Genomic DNA, 24,530 nt, shown 5'->3' on the forward strand with positions numbered 1-24,530 from the left:
TAGGCTACCAAGTGAATCGAGGTTCCTTTCCCGATTAAAATTTTGTATCATAACTTTTACAAAAATATAGAAACTTAGGAAGCCTTGGCTATCAAGTGGTGAACCGATGTTGGTCAAAATTTTGGTATCACAACTTTCCCAAAAATATAGAAACTCCACAAGAAACTGCATACAACGAACATTACACCGAACGCTACTTCCGTGCACCCCCCAAAGAAGGTCCCAACGTTTATTTAAAATCCAAGATCATCCCCCGAAAATCCACCGTCCCTCGAAGTAACTCTTCCGTTCTCCAAAACATTCCGCATCGTTCCTCGCGTGTCGCGTACTTCGTAAACTTCGACAAACAGTCCCCATTCATAGACAGCTGAGGTCGATCCGCGTAAACGTAATCGTTGCGTCCACACAACGACACGGTAAATACCAGTTTCGGGCGTAAAGATCGAATTACCGAGCGAATGTCCACGCGAGAGCATATTTCGGGTCGCACTATCGTTATAACGCGCTACCAGCGTACAACCACCAGCACGTCACTGACCCGAATTGTACCGACCGAATACGTCGCGTTCCGAACAATGCGTGCGGGCAACACAGGTTGAATTAAATTTCTCCCAGAAATTATCACCGAGTGAGGCTCACCCTCCGATCGATCCCCGTGCACGTTTCGAGCATCCTTTGCTCGCGTGGATACGATCGTTCCCTCGATACGAACGTTGTTTTCCCCGGTTCTCGAATTTCCGAATTCGATTGAACCTCGAGAGAGAGAGAACGCTGCGTTATCGCCTGAAGGATCTCGCGTATCGCGACACCGCAACTTATATCGCGGTTCTTTGAAAATTCCACGCGATGGGTACGTAAAACTTTTTTAATACGTGTAAGATTTCACCGGCGACGAGACGAAACACGCCGCCAGGAGCAAGTGTAAAACGCGCGCCTTGAGATATCTCGGCCTTGACGCGTTCCACGAGGACCCTTTGTCGCCGTTCTAATTCAATATTTCCGGCACCGGGTACCCGCATTCTCAGACTCCCCGAGTGTGTGCTCCAGCACCGAGAACGAGCGCCCACCGTCCACGAACGCGCACAATTTCGCGTGTACGTGTTCCCGGAACAGGATTCCGTGGAAAAGTATGGTCGTCGAGGGAAATACAGAACGTAGTCCGTATATCAAAGCGCGAACCGGAACGTACGCTAACACGGATAAGGAGCAACCAGTCGAATCGAGTATCTGTTCGGCTCGTCTTCGCGATAACCGGGCCCGCTTAACGCGTTCAATGGCCGCGATTCGATGCTTTCGAGTTCCCTGTCGCTCGAGCATGTCGCGCGATTGTATCGGTTCCAACGACTGTGCTCGATGATTGCAGGATGGTCGGACACGATGGACGGGGTAACGAAATGGAAATCGATGACTCGAACGAAGCTCGATCGACGGTTCTTTCGTCGAGAATGATTGCTCGAAAAATCAAGGAACCGAGAATCGTAGGTACGATTTTGTACCGTTGGTGTTCCCGGTGGGTCGAACCTGGGTGTTGGAACCGGGCACAGGGCGATTCTTCGTGAAAATACGAAGCGAAAACGTGCTGTGGTATTTTTCGATACGAGCTTCCGTCTTCGAGAAAATTCGCTTCGAAAATTTATCCGCAAGTGAACTAGGGCTTGGCCGACGCGTCTGACCATCGAGCGCTGTTTCTACTTAGGATAGTGTCTACGGACGTTGACGACGGATATGTTTCTCGTCCCGGTGACGAATTGAAATATGTAACGCTATCGATCTTTTAAATCTTTTTCCAATCCCACCTTCGATGTTGAAGAACATCGGGTCAAGTAGACGCGGCGAGCAGTGGTCAGACGCGAAGTGTTCAATTTTTAATATCGATTTTCGTAGAAGGAAACTCCGAACGGACAGATTCTATCTCACATTTTCGTATTATTTAACCACTAGGAATTCAAAGACACTAGATTCTGGTCACGTGTCGTTAAAAAAACATCACGAACGTTGCACAACGTAATAGTTTCTACTGTTAGACGAAAAATAAATACGTTGCAGTTTCACGATCGTAAGAAAGACGAACCTCGAATCGCTGCCCCGCTTTCAAGTCGAGATTCGCTCGAAAGCGGAGTATACCTCGCTTTGGCGTACGCTCGAGATACAAAAGATCGATGTAACGTCTCGGTTCACGATCTTGGAAATTTATCACGCGCAGATTGGGCGTGAGTTTCGAGTTACAAGCTCGATCGCGATAACTCGAGTGTATTTCGGTCGCGAGTCCGAAAATTCGTCAAATTTCATACTTCTCGGTAAGAAAACGTCTCGTACTGTGCTCACGCGAGACCGTTTGATGTGATTACAGACGGAGCTCTCGCAAAATTTGCAACAGCTGTCTGAGAGGGCACGCTCGACGACGGAATTCATTCAGAGGCTCAAAGGAATGACGGACAAAGTGCACGTGAGTATTCGCCTTTGGCGTCCTTTTTAAATTTCGCGCGGGGGGAAGGGCGCGTGAGAGAGAGAGAGGGGGAGAGAGAGAGAGAGGAGAAGGACGATGAGGACTGGCCTCCATGAAATTACGGAAGGACGCGGCGTTAATTGCATCAGCTGTCGCCATCCCTTCCGTTTCCAGACTCCATCTTCTACCGGGCGGTCCTCTCGCACGCGAAATTACAAAGGGTACGACATCGAGAGTGGCCGAGGGAACGAATTATACACGACCGGTTAATAATACCGTCGGATCTCGCGTTTCACTGTTTCCCTCGAACGAAACCGGTCCATTCGACGAGCTCCCTACCGTCCAATCGTCTCGACGACTGCCTCGTTTCCGGAAATAATTATTCCCTTCTCGATGGTAGTCGTTTTCGCGTCGCTGGGAAAGAAAAAATCGTCGAAACCGAATTCGAAACACGAGAGACAGAGAAAGAGAGAGAGAGAAACCGGTAAAAAATTCTCCCCGCGAGGAAAGATTGCGTTTTCCAACAATAGAATTTCCTTCTTTCGTCGCTAATTCGTCGCATTAACGAGGAGGTTACCGCGAACGCGAAAAACGAGGTAGATGGTGGCGATGGTGATGATGGTGGTGATGGTGGTGGTGGTGGTCGGGGCGCAAATGAAATTTGAATCTCATTTCGGCGAAAAGACCGTGGCCAAATGGATTCCCAAGACTTCTCCCCGTCGACGCGGTCCTCCTCGTCGCCGTCGTCGTCGTCGTCGTCGGGAAAACGCGAACAATTGGATTTTCCACTTACGGATGCGTTTTACAAAAGTTGATTTATAAGTTCGTCTACCCTCGGTGTTTTGCATTTGCATATTGTTCCGCGGAGCGTGGTCGAGATCTCGCGAGACAACTGCGAACGAAGAGGGGCGACGCGTTCGGCTCCATCCCGTACCCCGAAAGTCGCTCGAGAGCCACGAGAAGTTCGTCGAAGTGTCGCCGCGATCGCGAGAACGTATTACTTCGATACGCGGAGCTACTTGAATCTTCGAACAGCGTCGAGCGCTTTGGAAAGATTTCACGCTCTCGAGTGACATATTCGTACGGAGTAGTTTCCTTGAACACGAAGAAAGTAGGGAATTTTATCCGAAGAAATCGTTCGGGAAGAGAAACGAGTAATATCCATCGAGAGCGAGCGGGACAGATTAACGCTAACCGAGAAACAACACTATTTTTCGTCGTATCTCCGCAAAAGTAACATCGACGAATCGGCGGGATTCTCCCGAGTGAAACGAGTCCAAACACGCCATAGATTCGACTATTTTTATGTACGCGTTGTCGGAAGCGTTTTCCAAATTCGCGAACTATACAAAATTGAAAACGTCGAGCGCTTTGGAAAGATTTCACGCTCTCAAGTAACGGATTCGTACGGAGCAAGTAGGGAATTTCACCCGAAGAAATCGTTCGGGAAGAGAAACGTATAATATCCATCGAGAGCGAGCGGGACAGATTAACGCTAACCGCTAAACAATACTATTTTTCGTCGTATCTCCGTAAAAGTAACATCAACAAATCGGCGAGATTCTCCCGAGTGAAACGAGCCCAAACACGACCTCGATCCGACTATTTTCGTGCACACGTTTTCGGAAGCGTTTTCCAAATCCGCGAACTATACAAAACTTGAAAATGATGCAAAGTGGGTCGTGTTTGGGCTCGTTTCACTCGGGAGAATCTCGCGAATTCATTAGTAACACTCTCGCGAAACCTAAACGACGGTGTCTTGGTTTATTTATCCATTTACGGTTTTTCATCGACAGGAAGAGTGCGTGGCGCTGGAGGAGGAGGTGGAGGACCGTGTGGCGAATCTGGTGAGCGTGTTGCAGGCAAGAAAGTCACGTCTGATCGAAGCCGCCCGTCAGACCCGTGAGGCGAGGGTGCGCTCTTTGAGGGACCAAGTGACCAGATGCGCGTCTCACCTGCAGGCAACCACCGCTCTTCTCACGTTCTGCATCGAGGCGCTCAAGGAGAACGAGAGCGGCGCGTTTCTTCAAATCGGTGGCATGCTTTCGGTCAGAGCAGCAACCGCCGCTGGTTCCTGGGGCGCCGCAGAGGGCGTTCAAGAAATCGCGCGACTGCCGTTGCTCGATCTCACGCTCGACGACAAACCGCTGCGACGTGCTATCGATCAGCTCACCTTCGTCCAACTGAAACGTGAGTCTCGAGGAAACCTTCTTCCTTCCTTTCGGGGCCTCCCCGTCGTTTTTTCCCTCCGGTTCACGACTTTTCATAATGGAACGAACCAGAGCTGTCGCGATGAAATAAATAGCCGGTATTTTTCTACGATTAATCGCACGGAAATTGGCGCGGTCCCGGATATTAGGCTGGCCCATCGACTTTCCATCGAATCGTTCTATCGACCTATCGACGCGAGTTCACCGCGGTAGGAACTGGTTAACTTGTCTTACACGATTTCTTTTTCCTAACTCGTGGACAAATATTTCTTTTTTTGTCTATATATTTATAGATAACATTATATGAATCTTTTTTTTTGTCTAAATATTTATAGACAACGTTATACGAATATTTCTCTTGAAAACAGAATTTCGAGCAACTTCGAGACGATCTGTGTACACGTTTTGCGTTTCTTTCTTCGTGCAAGTTCTAAAGGTACTTTCTTTTTTTCTACGCAAGTTTAATTTTCGTCGTTCACGGGTTCACGGTCGTTTGCAGGTTATATGGAAATAAAAAAGTCGAAGGTGATCTCGATAGTTTATACGAGACGGTAGAAAAGGGACGGTGATGGAACGGTTCGGTCGACGGAAAGACGAGATAATAACGCACCTAGTCTCGATTCTCGCGAACAGCGACTCGCTACGAACGCGTTACGTCATTTCGTTGAATGGGTGTATAGTTCCGACTAACCGGTTTTTAACTCGGGCAATCGACCGATTAATTCATCGCGGAGATAAAATACGCGGCGGTCGTAACGACGGATTACGAAAATTATGGATTGTCGGGTTTATTCCTCTTGGCTGGTTTAATTCGATCGCGAGCAACGATTAATTAAACGTTCCGGCCGTGATCAAAGGCGGCGGAGTCGAGGACGATCATTCTTTGCCATTCACGATCCTTGACTCGATTTTGCTCGCGATCGCGTTTACAGTCACTCGGGCCAATTTCCTTGTAAGACAAATATTCGACCCTCTGGTTCGTCGAAGTTGCCAAACAGTCGATCGAAAGATCTCGTGAACGCGTCGAGTGCCGTGTCGATCGTCAACGATACTTAGAACTCACGATCATTGGAAATGATACAACGTAATAATTTCGTAATATTGTTCTTTGCGCGGGAAACGTTGAATAGAATGAAGTCCAAATCTACGAACACTTCGATCCTTAATTCGGGCCCTTGTCGGTATAAATACACCGAAGAGGGCCCAAAGTAAAGGTCTGTGCTGTACATTTTTTTACTTAACGTATACCTAAATTTTGTACTTGTAAATAATTCAAATCTAGACCAGAATGCCTCGAATGTAAGTATACAGGAAACTCGTCAGGCACTCGACGCGTTGCTCGAGAATAGTTCTAATCGTTGATCGAATATAAACGATTGCCTCATATTGGACGCAGCATCCGAGGGAGAAGAGCGATTTCCAGCTGCAGGTAATTAACATCGAGAAAAAATTACGCGCGATGAGAATCACCGAGCGTTTGAACACGATTTTCCACGGAGCATTTTTCAATAACTGTCTTATGCTTCTCTCGGTCGACGGATTCTTCAATCGCGGCGTCTCTCGTTAGTTAAATCTCTTCAAAGCTGGATTAATTGGGCAACGACTTTACCGACTTAACGATCGTAACGATCTTGGAATATTAAGTCGTCCACAAGGACGGTACCGGAGACTTACCTTCTCGAAGTAGTCGAGGCACCGCGCGTTTCCTTTTACCTTGTCGGCGAGTCTTTTCCACAAGGACAGGGCACATTCTACCGATTTCGTAATCGAACTGTACCGGGTGTCTCGGATAGTTAGGGTCAAGTTTCAAGTGTATGTAGCGGATACTCGTGGAAACGAGACAATATCCGAATAATCATCCGAGTTCAAATATCGTTGGTTTCCGAGTTGGAGGATGCTTGAAGAGATTCGATCGCTTCTCGTGAACTAAGTGTCTCGGGAAGTTGAGATAAAATTTCAGAAATGTGTAACAGATACTCGTGGAAACGAGAACAAAATTCGAATAAACGTCTAGGTCTAAATATCGTTGGTTTCGGAGTTGAAAAATGTTTGAAGAGATTCGATCGCTTCTCGTGAACTAAGTGTCTCGGGAAGTTGAGATAAAATTTCAGAAATGTGTAACAAATACTCGTGGAAACGAGAACAAAATCCGAATAAACGTCCAGGTCTAAATATCGTTGATTTCGGAGTTGACGAATGTTTGAAAAGGTTTGATCGTGTCTGGTGATCTAAGTGTCTCAATAAGTTGAGATAAAATTTCAGAAATGTGTAGCAAATATCCCCTTGGAAACGAGAATAAAATTCGAATAAATGTCCAAGTCTAAATATCATTGGTTTCCAAGTTGGAGGATGCTTGAAAAGGTTTGATCGCGTCTCGTGATCTAAGTGTCTCAGGAAGTTGAGATAAAATTTGAGAAATATTTAGCAAATATCCCCTTGGAAACGAGAACAAAATCCGACTAAACGTCCAGGTCTAAATATCGTTAGTTTCGTAGTTGTAGAATGTTTGAAGAGCTTCCATTTCGTGTCGTGATCGAACTGCTCCGAAAGTTACGATGAAATTTTCAGGAGCACCTAGCGCCTACCTGTCGAAACGCTGAAACAAGGTTCGATGAACGTGCGTCCAAGTATCATAAATTTCCAAGTTAGAAGACACTTTCGACTCTAAGCCCACGAACATCACAAAAGACTTCATCGCGTGTCGTAATTGCACTGTTCCAGAAACTCGGGGTCAAATTTCAGGAGCGCGTAGTATACAGCTATCGAAACGAGCAAAAAACAAGTCCGAACAAACACGGGTTCCAAATATCATTAGTTTGGAAGTTACGAGACGTTCTCGACTATGAGTCTCTAGCGGCGTAAATGACTTCATCGCGTGTCTACGCGCGACTTATCGGTCGAGTCGTTAGATCGAGCAATGTAAACACGATACATACTCGTACTACACGGTCGTGGATACGTCGTTAACAGTAACAGAAGAACCACTTTGTCAGTTTGACGTTACATCGCCTAAGTATACACAAGTATAGACTTATTCCTGCATTCTTCCAACGACAAAAACGTTTCATCAAAACGAATCAACGATCGATCCGATTTTCGTGCATCCGGACGTCCCATTTACCTGGATCAACGAGTACAAGTATTCGACTCTCAGTGGAAAAAAAAGTATCCACATCGAATATTCCTTCGACTAGTTGGTATTCAACGATACCGAGCGTTTAATATTCTTGGACAGGGTTAGATAGTTGTCTCGGTGGATAGCTTTGAAATCGATACTCTTGATCCGAGTACGGATCGATGCTGTCGCTACCTCGGTAAACTTGTCCTCGACTCACACCGAGCACGCTACCCAATTTCGATTATCCGATCACCGGTGACCACTTATCCGTGTTCAGTTTCGCGAAAATTGTCAGCTCAGAGCCATCGAGATCGAACGAGTTTTTGGTTCCTTGTACAGAGTGAAGCTCTTCTTCTTCTTCTTTTTCTTTTTCTTACCAGCACGTGCTCCGTCGGGAGAACGAGCCGTTACAAATTTTTCGCTCGATCGCGGAAACTCGAACGAAAACTGCTCCGAAAAAGGAAAAGTTTTCCAGGGATGCACCGAGCCGAGTTCTGTCCGCGCGTGCATCGAATTAAAGAAATTGCAACTGTAACGGTTGTATTCCCTCGTAACGAGACATCGAATTATCCACTGATGGTCCACAGAGGCGCGAGCCAACGCTGGGAACACGAAACACACATTTTTATGTTTTACGATGTCGTTACGTGTACAAGCCACGGTCTGTACGGTTTCGAAACCGTAACCGATAAAATGAACTTTGTCGTACGCTCCGGAATCGTTGTAAACCCAGATGACAGAGATATCCGTTCGACTGCCATAAAACGCGAATAATCGTGGTAGCGTTGTTGACGGTACTCTCGACTAGCCGCGCGAAAACCCGTTCGATTTTATCGTTCTCGTAAAATCGCTAATAAATCCATCCATCGTGGAAGTCGAAGCTTTCGGGTCCGATTCTCCGCGTAGATTTCTCTTTTGTGTTCGAAACTCGCGCCGTATTCGCTCGACGGTGAGTCCAACCGAGCGAGAAACGAGACGACTCTTCTCGATATTTTTTTCAACGCGAATCGATACCTGAATATTTCCCGAAACGTTCGCGTATCATCTGAACCGAGTTATCGAGCACCGAGTCTTCCGAAACGAACAAGAATTAGAATATTGTACAATAGGATCTTCGTTTCCAATGGGTTTTTCGGAAAATCATTTTCTTTTTTTTTCGTGAAAATGAAACACGATTTTTTTAGAGCGTACGGACATTTTATTAAATTGTACACTCTCCATTTTGGAGAACGATATTCATGCATGTTGGAATGAATGCAACAAGGATCTTAAGGGTGCCAGATGTCGATGTCAGTTTTAAGGATTGTCTTAAGGACTTTTAAGGGTCGTCCATCATCCGGTCAACGATTTGGCCGTTTTGTTCCGAGTTCCAAGTCCAGAGTCAGAGAGACCACACGACATTGTCGTCGTTCACATCAAGTCATATCACTATATACTTGTTTCTGCTTGTATTCTCATATGTACAGAAACTATACTCCTGGATACACGAGATCCCTGCATATTATAATAAACCACACATTATAATCTGAACTTTCCAACAAAAATATTTGTGGAAGAGCTCCAATCGTCATTTGTCATAAATTTGACCCTTGTGCGTATTATACGGGACTGGAGCTCGCAACGAGTTATTGGCCGATATTCAATGAACAAAAACGGCTCGTTAAACGGCGAGTCAATCGCTATCTCGGCTCAATTATACTATATTATCGTAAAAACGCATACCAGAAGCACACGTTCCCCCTGCATATTATAATAAACTACATATTACAATCTGAACTTTACATCAACGCAAAATAGAATTTCACCTTGTATTTTGACATTTCGAGTTTCGAAAAGAAACTCGTAAACGTAGGCAAGGCTGTAACGCACGAAAGTTTATATACGCGAATGTATCGCGATTACGTACAACGAATCGCGTGAAAATTATTATCGCTTACTGTAAATAATATAATGAGCCCATACAATAAATCCTAAGAATCCAAAATTCCAAGTATTGCGTACACTATTCCTAAATTCCCAAAAGTTTCTTTTTCTCCTCTTTCAAATAATATGGGAGATTAAGCCGAATCCTGGTAAAATTAAAATATATACTTCAGAGTGTCCAAAAAATCAAAATAAATGCTGGAATAAAATTGGGTACCAATTTATTACCGGTCGATTGGTTTATTACCGGTGTCGTAGCGAAAGAAGAGAAACGTTCGGTAGCTCCGTTGTAATTTTTCAACTCCTCGGCGCGCGTAGCTTTCGTCGCGTAAATCGACGCGTCCATTTCGCGCGACGTTTTCGCCGGTGGCTATTTTTCCAGGTGGAAACGACGAAACGATTAACACGTTCGGTGGAAAATGGAAGGGAAAAGCGAGCGGAATGTATCAGTCGGTGGCAGTGGTGGAAACGGTTGGAGTTGAAGGTATTTGCGGAACACGTGAGAAAAGGGCAAAGGACCGGGGAACGAAACGTTGGTTTTCGTTTAACGCCTGTGATCTCGATAACGTTAGATATTGCGCACTCGGACCACCGTTTCGTAGCTGCAGTCGTTCTCCCAGAGGAAACGTAGCTCGAGCGTAGATCGCGAGGAATTTTTCCGCCACTTTCGTTCGTACGACGAAATCTCCGGATGGAACGTATCCACCAATGGTGGAACCGTGTACGAAAGTTTATTTCCGCGAGACACCCGGGAAGAAAAGTTTTTCAGCGATGGAACACCTCCACGACGGCCATATCTGTAAATAGTTCGAGTAGTTCTCTTTCTTCGATCGAGCACACCTTCTTCTGGTTTCGAACGATTCGAACCGTTTGTTCCACGGGAGGACCGTCTTGATCTCTTCGAATTTCTCGACGTCGCGACGCTCGATTCTATCGACGCTTTTCGGAAAGGTTGGAGGAAGGAGAATCAAATTTACGATCGTTTCGCGGAACCGTAACCGACTCGAAGACCGAGGTCACGAGAACCGGAAGAATTGGAACGAATTCGGTAGCGAGTGATCAAATTGCCAAAGTGGACAATTTTTGCACGGCGGTACTGAAATAAATATTCCATGAACCTGTTCGATGGATCAAAAATTAACACTTTGCGTGTTAACACCTTTCTATACTTTTTTAACATTACCGGTTAATCCCTGTTTTTGTCCAGTTAAATTACTCCTTGTCTGTTCGTTCTCTTCAATTTGTATCCTCATATCGCTTAAGGTCGTTATTCCAAAGATGGACAATTTCTGCACCTTTGGTACCAATTTGTACCGAAATAAATATTCCACGAACCATTTGGAAGGATCAAAAATTACGTCACACTTTGCGCATTATCACCTTTATTATACTTTTTTAACAATACCAATTGATCCCTGTTTTTGTCCAGTTAAGTTCCTTTTTTATTCGTTCTCTTCAATTTGTATCCTCATATTGCTTAAGGTCGTTATTCCAAAGATGGACAATTTGTGTACCGAAATAAATATTCCACGAACCAGTTCGATGGATCAAAAATTACGTCACACTTTGCGCATTATCACCTTTACTACACTTTTTCAACATTACCGGTTAATCCCTGTTTTTGTCCAGTTAAATTACTCCTTGTCTGTTCGTTCTCTTCAATTTGTATCCTCATATCGCTTAAGGTCGTTATTCCAAAGATGGACAATTTCTGCACCTTTGGTACCAATTTGTACCGAAATAAATATTCCACAAACCAGTTCGATAGATCAAAAATTAACGCTTTACGCATTATCACCTTTACTACACTTTTTTCAACATTACCGGTTGATCCCTGTTTTCGTCCAGTTAAGTTCCTTTTTCGTTCGTTCTCTTCAATTTGTATCCTCATATCGCTTAAGGTCGTTATACCACGGTTATGAATTTTCTATAGAAGTCGCGTAACTCGATATATCCTGTCCGCCTCGTCGTTTCCATTTTCATTTAACCGTCTAAAAGCGAACGTTTTTAGCGCCCGGGGCACCGTTACTGATACCCGAGGAATGCAGCGCGGAGAACAACAGCGTGACGGTCGCATGGCAGCCACCTCCTGGACACGGGATCGTAGGATGTGCCGGTCAGAGAGGTCCTGCCATCGAGGGTTATCTTTTGGAACTGGACGACGGATGCGGCGGAGAGTTTAGGGTGAGCTGGAACATTCTTTATCGTACTTTTCTCTCGCGATACGGTAACACGGTGCTAAAATAGCAATAGACATAGTAGCACTGTAGTAGCAATATTCACTTTCTGGTAACAGAATTGACACCACCAGGCTCGATTGTATCGCAATCTGAAGAGTGAACGCTTTGGTAACGATTCGGATTAATTTTCTACATTTTGAACAATTTTTGAAATTAAATTCCATACAAATGGAACGTTTAACCATTTGTGGTCGTATTAAATTTGGACATGGATGTTCTAGTGATTGGAATTAATTTCATTTGAAGAAACAGTGATATATAACGTTTAGGATTACGGACGATAAACAAGATTTATTAATTCTTTTGTGAACTTTAGATACGTGTTCGTACAACAATGTGTTTTAATTTAACGTTTTTATGTAAAAATTGTATTTTATAGTTTTACATCGTGTGGTGTCTTTCTAAACAGTCTCCAACATAAACTCCTGTATGTCCTTTTCGATTACGTGTATAGCAAAAAAGAATTAGTTTGGTGTTTTCCATTCTTAATCTTTCCGTTTGAACATACAGAACAATCTTTACTTTTGCAGTTTTGCCATTAAGCTTTTCCTTTTTACTGGATTCCGTTATCTCTAATAGAAGCACCGTATTGGTTCGTGAACAGATTCTTTAGACATTTAGGTTCGTTCGGAGAAAGTGTGAACTAATACATAGTTGAATAAAGTATAAGATTAGTATGGTTCCTTGCTGTGGTAGCTGAGAGCAGACATACGACCGTAAAGGGTTAATACGTCTGTAAATGATATCGAGAAAATCACCGAGTTGCACCTTTTTAAAAGTCGCTCCAAAATTGATATTCTAGATAAAGAAAAATATTACTAGACTTATCGATGTATTGAAATCATAATGTTTAATACGTCTGTAAATGATATGGAGAAAATCACCGAGTTGCACCTTTTTAAAAAGTTGCTCGAAAATTGGTGTTTTAGATAAAGAAAAATATTACGAGAGTTATCGATGTATTGAAATTAATATAATATTTAATACTTCTGTAAATTATATCGAGAAAATCACCGAGTTGCACCTTTTAAAGTCGCTCGAAAATTGATGTTTTACATAAAGAAAAATACGATTAGAGTTATCGATGTATTGAAATCATAACGTTTAATACGTCTGTAAATGATATGGAGAAAATCACCGAGTTGCACCTTTTTAAAAAATCGTTCGAAAATAGATGTTTTAGATAAAAAGAAATATTACATATTATTATTATCGAAGTCAATATAACATTTGATGCGTTCGTAAATGATATCGAGAAAATCACCGAGTTGCATCTTTTGCTCGAAAATTGATGTTTTACATAAAGAAAAATATTACTAGAGTTATCGATGCATCGAAGTTACCCACCGTACTTGAAGCTAACACGTGTATAAAAGACAACTCGTGATGACACGTAACGGAGAAGAGAATTGTCCCTGCGAGACGATTCAAAGATAACAGGAAGAGCAAAAGGCGCGATGTATATTTCCCGTGACGTTCCAACGCGAGCGGAAGTGATCCTTCCCGTTGGTGGAAATTGTCGTGAAAATTCAACGGGATTATGCTCGCCGTGAGCACCACCAGATCCACGTGACAAAACACTGTCGGGCCGCGGTTAGCGTTTCGAGAAAGCCCGAGCCAGAGCATTTTACGTCCTTGGCGCGGGATAAATCGTCCGTTCTTCTTGGCAGCCAGCTGTCTTCGCGGGAAAGTAGGCGCTGGGGTTAATTCGGGTCGGGTAGAGTGTCGTGGAAACTAATTTTACCGAAGTAGCGTCCCGCGAGACGTATCTTGCGAGTCGGGGCTTCGGGAACTTCCGTCCCTCGACGCCCCGTACAAAAACCAACCGAAGGAAGTTCGTTAGCGAAGTTACAGAAATAAGGAGCACGCGACGGAGGAGGAGCTGCAACCAACGGATCCGGATCGTACCGTTCGACTTTGCCATCTTTCCATAGATCGAACCACGAGACGGTAGAGAGTGGTTCTCACGACTGGAACCAGTTCGCCAACGACACACAAAATAGAAGGAAATTCAATTCGACGAAATTGAACCTTGTTCGACGATACGTGACTCTGGTTTGTTCGTCTACTACGAATGTGCAGAAGATTCCCGTTTCTGAAAATTTCAAGAATTTTATCTGTTTCTTTCTTTAAACGGAATTATACTTTTCTTTTTTTTTTTACATAGGTATCCCTTTGTTCTTTACAAAATCAGTTAACTTTGTATTTTAATAGCGGTGTTCTTTTGGAATTTAGTAACTTTTTAACCTCGACTTTGGAACACTCGGTGGATTTTTCGTTGCACATCGATGTCACTCGAGTACGGGAAAAATGTTTCGAATTTTTGAAGTTTCCCTCCGAAACTCGTTAAGAAAATTTGTACGTAATTGGAGCCACGCTGGCCAATCGCTCGTATTCATACGAATACTTGTACCTCGATTCTCCTCTCGGTGTGCTATTTAACCGAGTATCTCTTCGGGGCGCCAATTTTCTTTCGAAAGTCGTTAAGAAAATTGACACGCGATTGTACACTGTCTAATCGCTCGTTATTATATTATACATATACTTACTTTGTATCCTGATTTTCTTTAAAGATTCTCGACACCTACGAGAACAACGTTACCCGTATTTCGTCCAAAATTTGATCTCGAGCGACTCAATCCGTAGAAATTGAACCGTCAACTCCTACGTTGAAGTAATAGTCGGCGTTAAAAAAGAATACACCAGTGTTTTAATTAAACTCGATTAATCCTCGTAGAATCCTCGAGACGCTAAAGAGAGTCGATCCGCGTCGACGTTAACGCTGTCGTGTATTATCGCGTGATTATACTTTCGGATTTAATTAAGAACGGTTCAGAGACGGAGAGAGAAGTGGTGCGCCAGGTGAGCGGGGATCTTGCCTCGTCAACGTCGTAAATTTTACAGTTCGTTCTACAGGATCGAATATGAATACCGATTACGGTACCGGGCAAAGTTTACAGGAAACCGGTCTGTCGTTTAAAATGCAATCAACTTGTCGTTCGTAAAGCTTGGGGGATGTATAACCGTGGACCCCGCGATAATTCTGATTTAATACACGGAACCGAGACCTATCTCTGTTTTTATCTCTAAATTTATTCTCAACGGGCAACGGGCTACGATTCGAAACATCCACCCCGCGGTGAGCGCGAAACGCGATTGTTTGCCAGGCAATTTGAAGAATCGACGAACCGGGTACGCCGAGACGCCTCGAAGAATAATAAAATATCGCCGGGGAAATTTCATCCGCGGTGAATTCAGCTCGACGATTCCACCAACGAGAAAGCTGCTGCTGCTGCTGCTGCTGCTGCTCTACGTTTTCATTAATCGAGCGACTGTCCGAATCCCGTGTTCGGCGCTACGCTAGGAAAATATCAACGTGGAAAACGAAAGCTCGACGTGGCGAGAAACGAGCTCGATTTGAATATTAAAGGCGTCGAGCGGGACGCGTCTCTCGAAACGTGCGAACGGTGTCCTTTGAACCGTATCTACAACGGATGACAAGACACGGAGATTCTCCACGAACGGAGATCGTTTTTCGTCGAGAAATTCGATCGTAAGGTTTCGTATACGAAATAGAATTTCCCGTAGCATTTGCGAATAACACGAAATATCGTAGAAAAGGTGTAACGTTCGTCGTCGATCTTGACAAAGTACCGTTAACGGATAACAAGGTAATGTTGATAGATATCGTAGAGAAACGAGGAAGAGCTCCGAAATTATTCGCCTAATTATCGACGGAGGTAGCAATGCGAATAATTGGATCACGAGACGCAAAGTTTCGCGAGACGGTGGAAAATTGGATTTCACCTAAAGTGTTTAGGCGGCAGGTGAAAGTTAACGAGCTTGAACATCCGATACGTCGGTCTCGTCGCGTCTTGAGTTTGTTTAATAAACAGATACCTCGTCGTGTTTTTGTCCTTCTTACGCTTTTTATCATGCGCGTGTATATTCGTTAAAAGGGGAGGATCCAATTTGTCCCCTTTTGATTTTAACGTGCCTTTGTGGGGCGACGAAAGACGCTAATCTCGTTACAGGGTGCACGAAAGTAAGCGTAGACGCTCGATAATTGTTAAGATACGAATAATTAAATTCACGTGGCGATGTAACGTTACGTTGGGTAGCAATTTTTGCGCTACGGGTTAGCATAGACGTCGATATAATCCAAGGTGGGTTTAATTTCAATTGTTCGTATTTGTAAAGTTATCGAGTGTTCAGATCTAATGTTGTACCTACTCCAAATAGGAACAGATACTTTGTTATAGTGTAAAAATAATCGTTAAAGTCGAAGGGGGAGGGTAGATTTTACCCTTTTTGTGTGGATCTATTTTTACTATTGAAATATTGCACTCGAACGTTAGAAACTTCATATTTACTCTGCCCAAAGTTAACCAAAAAATATTTCTAAAGTTATTTAATTATCTACGTAGCCCAAGCAAAAATTAATTGGAAGGAGGACAAGTTAGATCCATTTCTAGTGGAACTATTTTTAAAATTGGAATACCGTGTTCTCGAACGCTAAAAGCTTTGTATTTGCATAGATCTTACAATTTTATGCTGTACTCTTCTCAACGTTAACAAAAAAATTTTTGAAATTATCTAATGCTCAAAATTAACCCCAAAATATTTATAAAATTATTTAATTATCTACGTACCCCAGACAGAAATTAATTGGAAAGAAAACAGGTCAGATCCTTCCCTAGTGAAACTATTTTTAAAATTGGAATACTTGAAAGGTTCTCGAACGCTAAAAGCTTCCTATTTGCGTAGATCTTAAAAATTTATACTGTACTCTTCTCAACGTTAACCAAAAAATATCTAATGCTCAAAATTAACCCCAAAACATTTCTAAAATTATCTAATTATTTTCATACCCCAAACAGAAATTAATTGAAAAGAAAACAGATTAGATCCTCCCCCAGTGTTCCCTATTTTTAAATTTCAAACATCACGAAGTTACCAACTGGCTAGAAACTTGGTATTTGCATTGATCTTAAAAATTTGTACTGTACTCTGCTCAAAATTAACCCCAAAATATCTCTAAAATTATCTAATTATCTACATACCCCAAACAGAAATTAATTGAAAAAAAAAAAAAAAAACAGATTAGATCCTTCCCCAGTGTTCCCTATTTTTAAATTTGAAACACCGCGAAGTTACCCGCTGGCTAGAAACTTGGTATTTGCGTAGATCTTAGAAATTTATGCCGCGCTCTGCTCGACACTGCTTCGTACTTAGATGTAGGGAATAATAGAAGCCTCGTATCCTTGCCCGAAATGTAAATTTCCTCCGGTCTGTTTAACCAGGAAGTGTACTGTGGCCGAGAAACGATCTGCACCGTGGACGGATTGCACTTCAACTCTCTGTACAACGCCAGGGTGAGGGCGTTTAATAGCGCCGGGGAGGGCGAGTATTCGGAGCTCATCGGTCTCCAGACTGCGGAGGGTGAGTCTTGGAGTCTCTCTCTCTCTCTCTCTTTCTCTCTTTCTATCCCATCAGCCCACTCTTTCCCACATTTCCCCCCGGGTCGAGAAGTTCAAATGGAAAATCGACGCGTCGCGTCGGTATCGAGTGGAAGATGAACGACCGAAACTGACGGCACGAGTTAATGCGTTTTTCCTCGTCGGGCGGATTACAACGTACGAAAATATCGACGCACCGGAAACCAGGTCGCTCGTCAGCTGTTTCGATTTGTCGGATCGTGGCGCGAGATTAGAATCTTTGGTACGTAGATACTATCCACATTGTGGTTGGATAGTACGTCGTTGATCGATCTCTTTCGTCACTTTGACAAAATTGAATAAAATTCCTCCAGATCGTTGTAACTTTTCCTTTGTTTCTTCCGTACAATTATCTTCAATCTAAACTAAAACTCTATCGGTGAATAATACTATATATTACAAAATTATCAACTTCGAAAACTCTGGATGTTCAATTCTTCACGAGAGAGACCATCTGGACGAAATATCGGAATGAAAAATAAACTGTAGAATTGTATCGTAATCACGGTAGAATTGTATCGTAATTACACTCTTCTGTTCCTTAATATCGTTGATTTCTTAATTCGAGACGCGATTAAATCTAGATCGAATTGAGTGACGATCGAGAATCGGTCCTCGAACGCTTCGGGTGGTTATCAAGGGGGTTGATTGATTATCGCGGAAGGTTTATTTAAATTTAAACCTCGAATCGGCGTATTAAGATCGCCGTTCTCCGCAGAACGGGCATTTAAACGATTCGAAAGCCAGACGCGATGGCAGTTTTCAATATTCCGAAACGCTGGTCGGTTATCGCGTCGAGACTGCCCACTCGATTCCGTCGCTCGTCAGTCGAGAACAATGCTCCTGTCGCGTATCGACTCGTATCGATTCGCGGATTATTTATCGCGGACTATCGTTCTGCGTGACAGTGGCGTGGTTTTCCTGGGCGACCGGGGCGTCGGGTATACCACAGGAGGTATCAATTTCCGAGGACGCTATGAGCGCATCCTGCGAGGGCTACGAGCACCGGGTCGTCCTCTCGAGCGTCGGATTTTCGCGAGGCGTCCACTACTGGGAATTGACGATCGATCGTTATCACAGCGATACGGATCCAGCCTTTGGCATCGCCAGAGCCGACGTGTCGCGGGATCAAATGCTCGGTGAGTAAATAAGTCGATGGATCGTTAACTCTTTATTTTATCTTCCAGGAATTTTCCCGTACCGGTTTACCCGCTCTGCAAACAAAAAAAAAAAAAAAGGGACATTTTAACGAAAGAATAAACGAAATGTTTCCTCTGCGCTTTCTTCGGTTAATTGTTTTCCAGGATTTTCTGCTACAAGTTTACCCGCACTACGAAAGGAACTTTTTTAACGAAAGAAAATAGACAGAAATAGACCCTTGAGGTTTACTCGAGTTGTCTTCGTTACTAGTTTTCAATTTTTACGATGCGACAGCCATTTTACCGATGGGAGGGACATCTCTGTGGTCGGAGATTTATACAAGAATTCTTTTCGATTGGTTACGAGTTAATTGTTCTTATTTCTCGTGGCGGTGGTTTGCAAACTTCGCGAGAGGGGAGCACCACTTTGGAAAGAAAGAATATTTCCAAGCTCGAAACTTTGCGGAGGGAATATTTCTCTTGAGTTTTTCTTCGATAAATACCGAATTCGGTTGTTCTTGTTTCTCTCGTGGCGGTTTACGAAGTTTTGCGAAAGGCACTCGTACGAAAGGAAATTTCCACGGCTGGAACTTTATCGTCAAAATATCTCTCTTCGGTTTCTCGCGATTAAGTTCAGATCGAGGTGTGCTTTTATTTCACGTAATAGTCTTTAAAGTTTACGAAAGGCACTTCTCCGGATGAAAGGAAATTTCTGGCCTCGAAACCTTGACAAAATACTTGGCTCGAGTTTACGGAACCCACTTTCTTAAAGGGGACCAAATTTTGGCGCGAAAAGTTTCAAGAAAAATACACGAAAAGTGTATTTCTTCACCCCGAGGAAAATAAAATTTATCTCGTCACAATACGTACCAATGTTAGTTTATACTTTTGCACACCCTAGTATTACATACTAGTAACGTTTCTTACTTTACTTCTGTATACTAGTATCACATACTATATTACCCAGTAATATTACTATACGTATCACTGTATACTAACTATCATATACTTCCACATGCCAAGTATTATATACTTCTATTCACCAAGTATCATATACTTCCATCGAGCAAGCATCATATACTTCCATTTAGCAAGTATCATATACCAAGTATCATATATTTATATTTACTAAGTATCATATACTTCCATTTGCCAAGTATCATATACGTCCATATACCAAGTATCATTTTACATACACTTCAATATACTTCCACATGCCAAGTATCATTTTATATACACTTCAATATACTTCCATATACCAAGTATCATTTTACATACACTTCAATATGCCAAGTATCATTTTATATACACTTCAATATACCAAGTATCATTTCATATACGCTTCAATATACTTCCACATACCAAGTATCATTTTATATACACTTCAATATACTTCCATACACCAAGTATCATTTTATACACACTTCAATATACTTCCACATACCAAATATCACACACTTCCACACTATAAGTATCACACACCAGCAACAGTACCCACTGATATTTTTCTCCACTACCATTAACTCCCCCGATAAATCCCCCAGTCACGAATTACTAGCGAACGATCGGACCGGTTCCCATTCGTCGAGTTTCGCGAACGTTTCGAGACCGTAACGACACCGTGGCACGTATTTCGAACGATTTCGTTAATCCCGCAGGCAAGGACGACAAGGGTTGGAGCATGTACATAGACCGACAACGTTCCTGGTTCATGCACGGTGGCGGACACGCGCAACGGACCGAAGGCGGCGTGCAACAGGGTTCGACGGTGGGTGTCCTCTTGGACCTGGACACCACGCACACCCTCCGTTTCTTCGTCAACGACCAACCGCAGGGCGGGATCGCGTTCCGCGATCTCTACGGTGTATTTTATCCAGCCGTGAGCCTTAACCGCGGCGTGACCGTCACACTTCACACGGCCCTGGACGTGCCGCGTCATCTGTTGGCGTTGCACGAAGAGTACATCAGCGACATGATTCAGAGCTAGGGGTACCTAAACGTCCTGAAGAAGGGCCTGTTCCAGGAAGTCGGTTCTACGGGTAACGTGGGCTACGAGAGGCCCAGGGAATTCGACGGGCCGCTCGAGAAGATCGTCGAGGAGAGCCTGAGCGAGACCAACTGATCATCGACGTAGTCTCGGATCGTTGATCGGTTCTTTTCCAAAGGAGGTGTCTGTCAGATCGAGATCCAAAGTCGTCGACTTAATAAAAGTCGCGAGAACTCGGTTCCACGTGGAGGCTGGTCTCGAGAGACGTATACGTACGCGTATATATTGTTTTTTTCTTTTTTTTTTCCTTTTTGTTCGTCGAATCGTAGAAATTCGAGGGTTCTCGTAGAAAGGATCGAGAAACAGGAGGTAGGAGTTCTTTTCGAGGAACGAGGAATACGTCGGTATAGATTATCGACGAATCAGGGGACGCAGCAAGCGGTTCCAGGTGCAGGATGCAGCTACGAAACAAGGAAGACGCTAATTATGATTAATCAGCGTTCAAACGGAGAATAATCATCTTGGAGAACGTGAGTTCTACTCGGAGACAGCAACGAGCTTTCCGACGAACGGTATCGTTCGCGGTATTTTCTTTCGTTCGTTTGTAGAGAGATCACTGCCAGTAGCGAGATTTACCGAATGGAAGACTGCCGTTTATTTTGGAACAGTTAACTAAACGTTTAAACGAAGTGTTCTCCGTCTAACGATCGCGCCGACGATCGTACTTCTTATCCATATCGACACGTATAAGTGTAATTGCATAGGCGTAAGTTAAGGCTCTAACGAATATATTTAATAAGACGCATTTTCGAAGGAGGAAGAGGCAAGCTAGCAAGCAAGCAAGCACACGTACGCACCGCAAGGACTCGCGAAGCTTTAGTGTAAAATAACGAATCGAGTAAACGTTTTCTAGTCCCCGACCCTCACCCCAGATTGGATCGTCCACAGCCAGGTTCTCCATTTTTGCCATTTTCTTCGTTCTCCAGGCCCCCATGTTCCATTTCGACTCGTGTGTATCCGCGACTCTATCCCACATCCCATTTCTGTTTTCCTTCTCTTCACTTTTTTTTATCGTTTTTCGTACGACGATACGAATCGTCCGAACACGAAACGGAGATTGATGCTCGTTTAAGGTAGATGTTGCAGCGCGCACCCTCGTGATAACGCTCCTCCCAGCGACGAGGAGGATCAACGTCAGCGTTGTACATATTTGTACATAATTACCTTCGATTGTACTGCCGACGATGAATTTGCCAATTGTATTTACAACTATATCCGATCAATAAAACGCACCAAAAACCAGGGATCGTTGGTCTATCGTCGTCGGTCCAGGGAGTCCGTTTTCCAGGTATCCGGTTATCCTTCCTTTTTGTTTTTTTTTTGTTCGTTCTCTTTTTAAAAATCTTTCCGCTCGTCCTCGAGTTCCACCGCTCGTTTCCATCGTTCCTTCTTTTGTCTCTGCTCCTTTTTCAGATGTCGGCCGCCGCTGTAACTCGTCCACGGAGAGATGCATCGTGGAAACGACGAATATTGTCTCAACGAACAAAGATGTCGCTGGCCCAACGGAGGGTTGTCGTTTTCATGCAATTAACTCGACTTACATCCCGATTCTTTCCCATTTCTAGCTCACGTTTATTTTCTTTCAGATTCTTCGATTTCCCCGCTCTTTGTTACCACCGGCGAGCCGTTTTCTTCCCTTTCAGACGTCGACGATACTTATTCTTCTTTTTTTCTTTTTTTTTTTTCTTCTTTTTTTCAAGTGTCGTGCCTCCACCTCCACCTCCAACCTTCTCTCCCGGCTTTTCTTCCCTTCCGACCGTGCTCCGGCTAGAGCTCGTTCGATCGTGTAGCGAAACTGGGACATTGTGTTCTCCGATGCCGAAAACAATAGGATATTCCGGTAAGTAAAATCTCGATTCGTCGAGAATGAAAAATTCATTTCAACGATTATTACTCACGGGTATCTCGATCACTTCGTTTTCGGTATATCTTACACGATTTACGAAATTTCTTTAGGGGCTATGACAAACCGTCTAACATCTATTTTTGTTACCGATTAGTGTTACCAAACTTATCAAGTTATCGAACTTGAAAGTTTTTTTTACGAAAGTTGCGAATAAAATTCGAAAGAAAGTTTCACTCGTTACAACAAAGTTGACAGAAATATACTATAGAAATGTAACGACAGGTGAGAAACACCTGGTATCTAGTATCATACATATGAACGAAAAATACGGTTCTTCAACCATGTGCAGTTAAAGATTGAGAAATTTCTCAGTAGGAAACCTGTTACAATTCTCAATCGTCCCTCTTGTTCGTCTACGGTCTATTTTTTCTTTCCCGAGTTGAAATCTCGCTGGAAGGGGCGTCGTTTCAATTCCGTGGAAGACACTCGGATCGATGTAATGCACGAGCTTAATAGTATTCCGGCATCCGATTTCCACGAAGGAATTCGAGAGCTTTACGAACGTGCCACTCGGTGCATAGATCTGGAAGGAGACTGGCTGGCGAACCAAGGAGGAATGAAGTTACTTTCACGAGAGTTTATTTTTTTTTTTTATCAACTGGTTCTTGAAACTTCGTAGACGCATCGTGGATATTCGTTGCGAGAAACGTTTCGATTCGAAGGAAATCTTGAATTGTTCGTTAGCGTTGCGTTGCTCGTAAGTCTCCCTCGATGGAGGATAAAATGATCGAACGCGAGTGAAAGTTTTCGAATTTGTCGAACGGACGGTACGGTTCGATGATACCGAGAAGATCAATGCGTGTCTCGTAGTCTGCCATAGCGAAACCGGAAACAGCCTCGGGCTAAGGGTAGAAACTACGGTGGTTCGTCATTCACCCATCGTTGAAACTCCCTCTTCCAATCGTAAGCATCGTAATTGGAGCAACTCCCCTCGTACTGTCTCGCTCCGTTTCTCGTACTCTTCGCGCGGCCCATGTTGCTCTTGCGCCCCTTTGCGCTCCGCGTGTATCTACTAGGACCGAAAGTATTCCAACAATTTGACGTTAGAATGTTTTGCGAGTATTCGAATGCTAGGAATGAGTTTCGAATACTCTGGTATTCGAATGTTAGAAATGAGCTTCGGATATTCAAGTATTAGAATGTTAGGAATGAGCTTCGAATATCCAAGTATTAGAACGTTAGGAATGAGTTTCGAATACCCAGTATTAGAATGTTAGGAATGAGTTTCGAATACTCTGGTATTTGAATGTTAGAAATGAGCTTTGAATACCCAAGAATTCGAATCCTAGGAATGAGTTCCGAATACCCAAGTATTAGAACGTTAGAAATGAGCTTTGAATACCCAAAAATTCGAATGCTAGGAATGAGTTCCAAATAGCCAAGTATTAGAACGATAGGAATGAGCTTCGAATACTCTGGTATTTGAATGTTAGAAATGAGCTTTGAATACTCAAGAATTCGAATGTTAGGAATGAGTTCCGAATACCCAAGTGTTAGAACGTTAGGAACGAGCTTTGAATACCCAAGTATTAGAACGTTAAGAATGAGCTTCGAATACCCAAGTATTCGAACGTTAGGAACGAGCTTCGAATACCCAAGTATTAGAATGTTATGAACGAGTTTCGAATACTCAAGTACTCGAATAGTTAGGAATGAGTTTCAAATACCCAAGTATTAGAATGTTAGGAATGAGCTTCGAATACCAAAGTATTCGAATGTTTGAAATGAACCTTGAATACTTGAATATTCTAATACTAGGAATAAACCTGTAATACTTGAGTACTCTTTTATACTATAAATACTAAATACTCGAATATTCGAATACCAGGAATAAAGTTCAAATACTTGATTCAACTAGTATCGATCTCCTCTTTGCTTCTGTTCTAAAAACAGACCATTTTTACCATACCGTCTATCTCTTCGAACCTTACAACTTTCAACTTTCAAGTGTTAGAACTACGGTAAGCGACATACTCGCGTATCGCTTGAAGCGACAAAGCTAC

At 43.3% G+C, this 24,530-nt stretch overlaps 1 protein-coding gene across 3 annotated transcripts in view; it reads left to right on the forward strand.

Moving 5' to 3' along the window:
• The window catches only part of Trim9 (E3 ubiquitin-protein ligase Trim9), a 64,889-nt gene extending 43,024 nt beyond the window's left edge, over positions 1 to 21,865 (forward strand). For 2 of the 3 annotated variants that reach the window (XM_076318578.1, XM_076318579.1), the window contains 7 exons: positions 2,351 to 2,446; positions 4,243 to 4,636; positions 6,053 to 6,085; positions 11,709 to 11,881; positions 17,241 to 17,379; positions 18,344 to 18,574; positions 20,233 to 21,865. In XM_076318578.1, the coding sequence (XP_076174693.1) occupies positions 2,351 to 2,446; positions 4,243 to 4,636; positions 6,053 to 6,085; positions 11,709 to 11,881; positions 17,241 to 17,379; positions 18,344 to 18,574; positions 20,233 to 20,561 (1,395 nt within the window). In that variant the 3' untranslated portion in view covers positions 20,562 to 21,865. The remainder of the gene's footprint in view (positions 1 to 2,350; positions 2,447 to 4,242; positions 4,637 to 6,052; positions 6,086 to 11,708; positions 11,882 to 17,240; positions 17,380 to 18,343; positions 18,575 to 20,232) is intronic. The other variant, XM_076318580.1, reaches the window with a different exon arrangement.
• Positions 21,866 to 24,530: the final 2,665 nt, after the last annotated feature.

The sequence above is a fragment of the Ptiloglossa arizonensis genome, chromosome 8 (genome assembly GCF_051014685.1).
Source record: "Ptiloglossa arizonensis isolate GNS036 chromosome 8, iyPtiAriz1_principal, whole genome shotgun sequence".
Classification (NCBI taxonomy): Eukaryota; Metazoa; Arthropoda; class Insecta; order Hymenoptera; family Colletidae; genus Ptiloglossa; species Ptiloglossa arizonensis.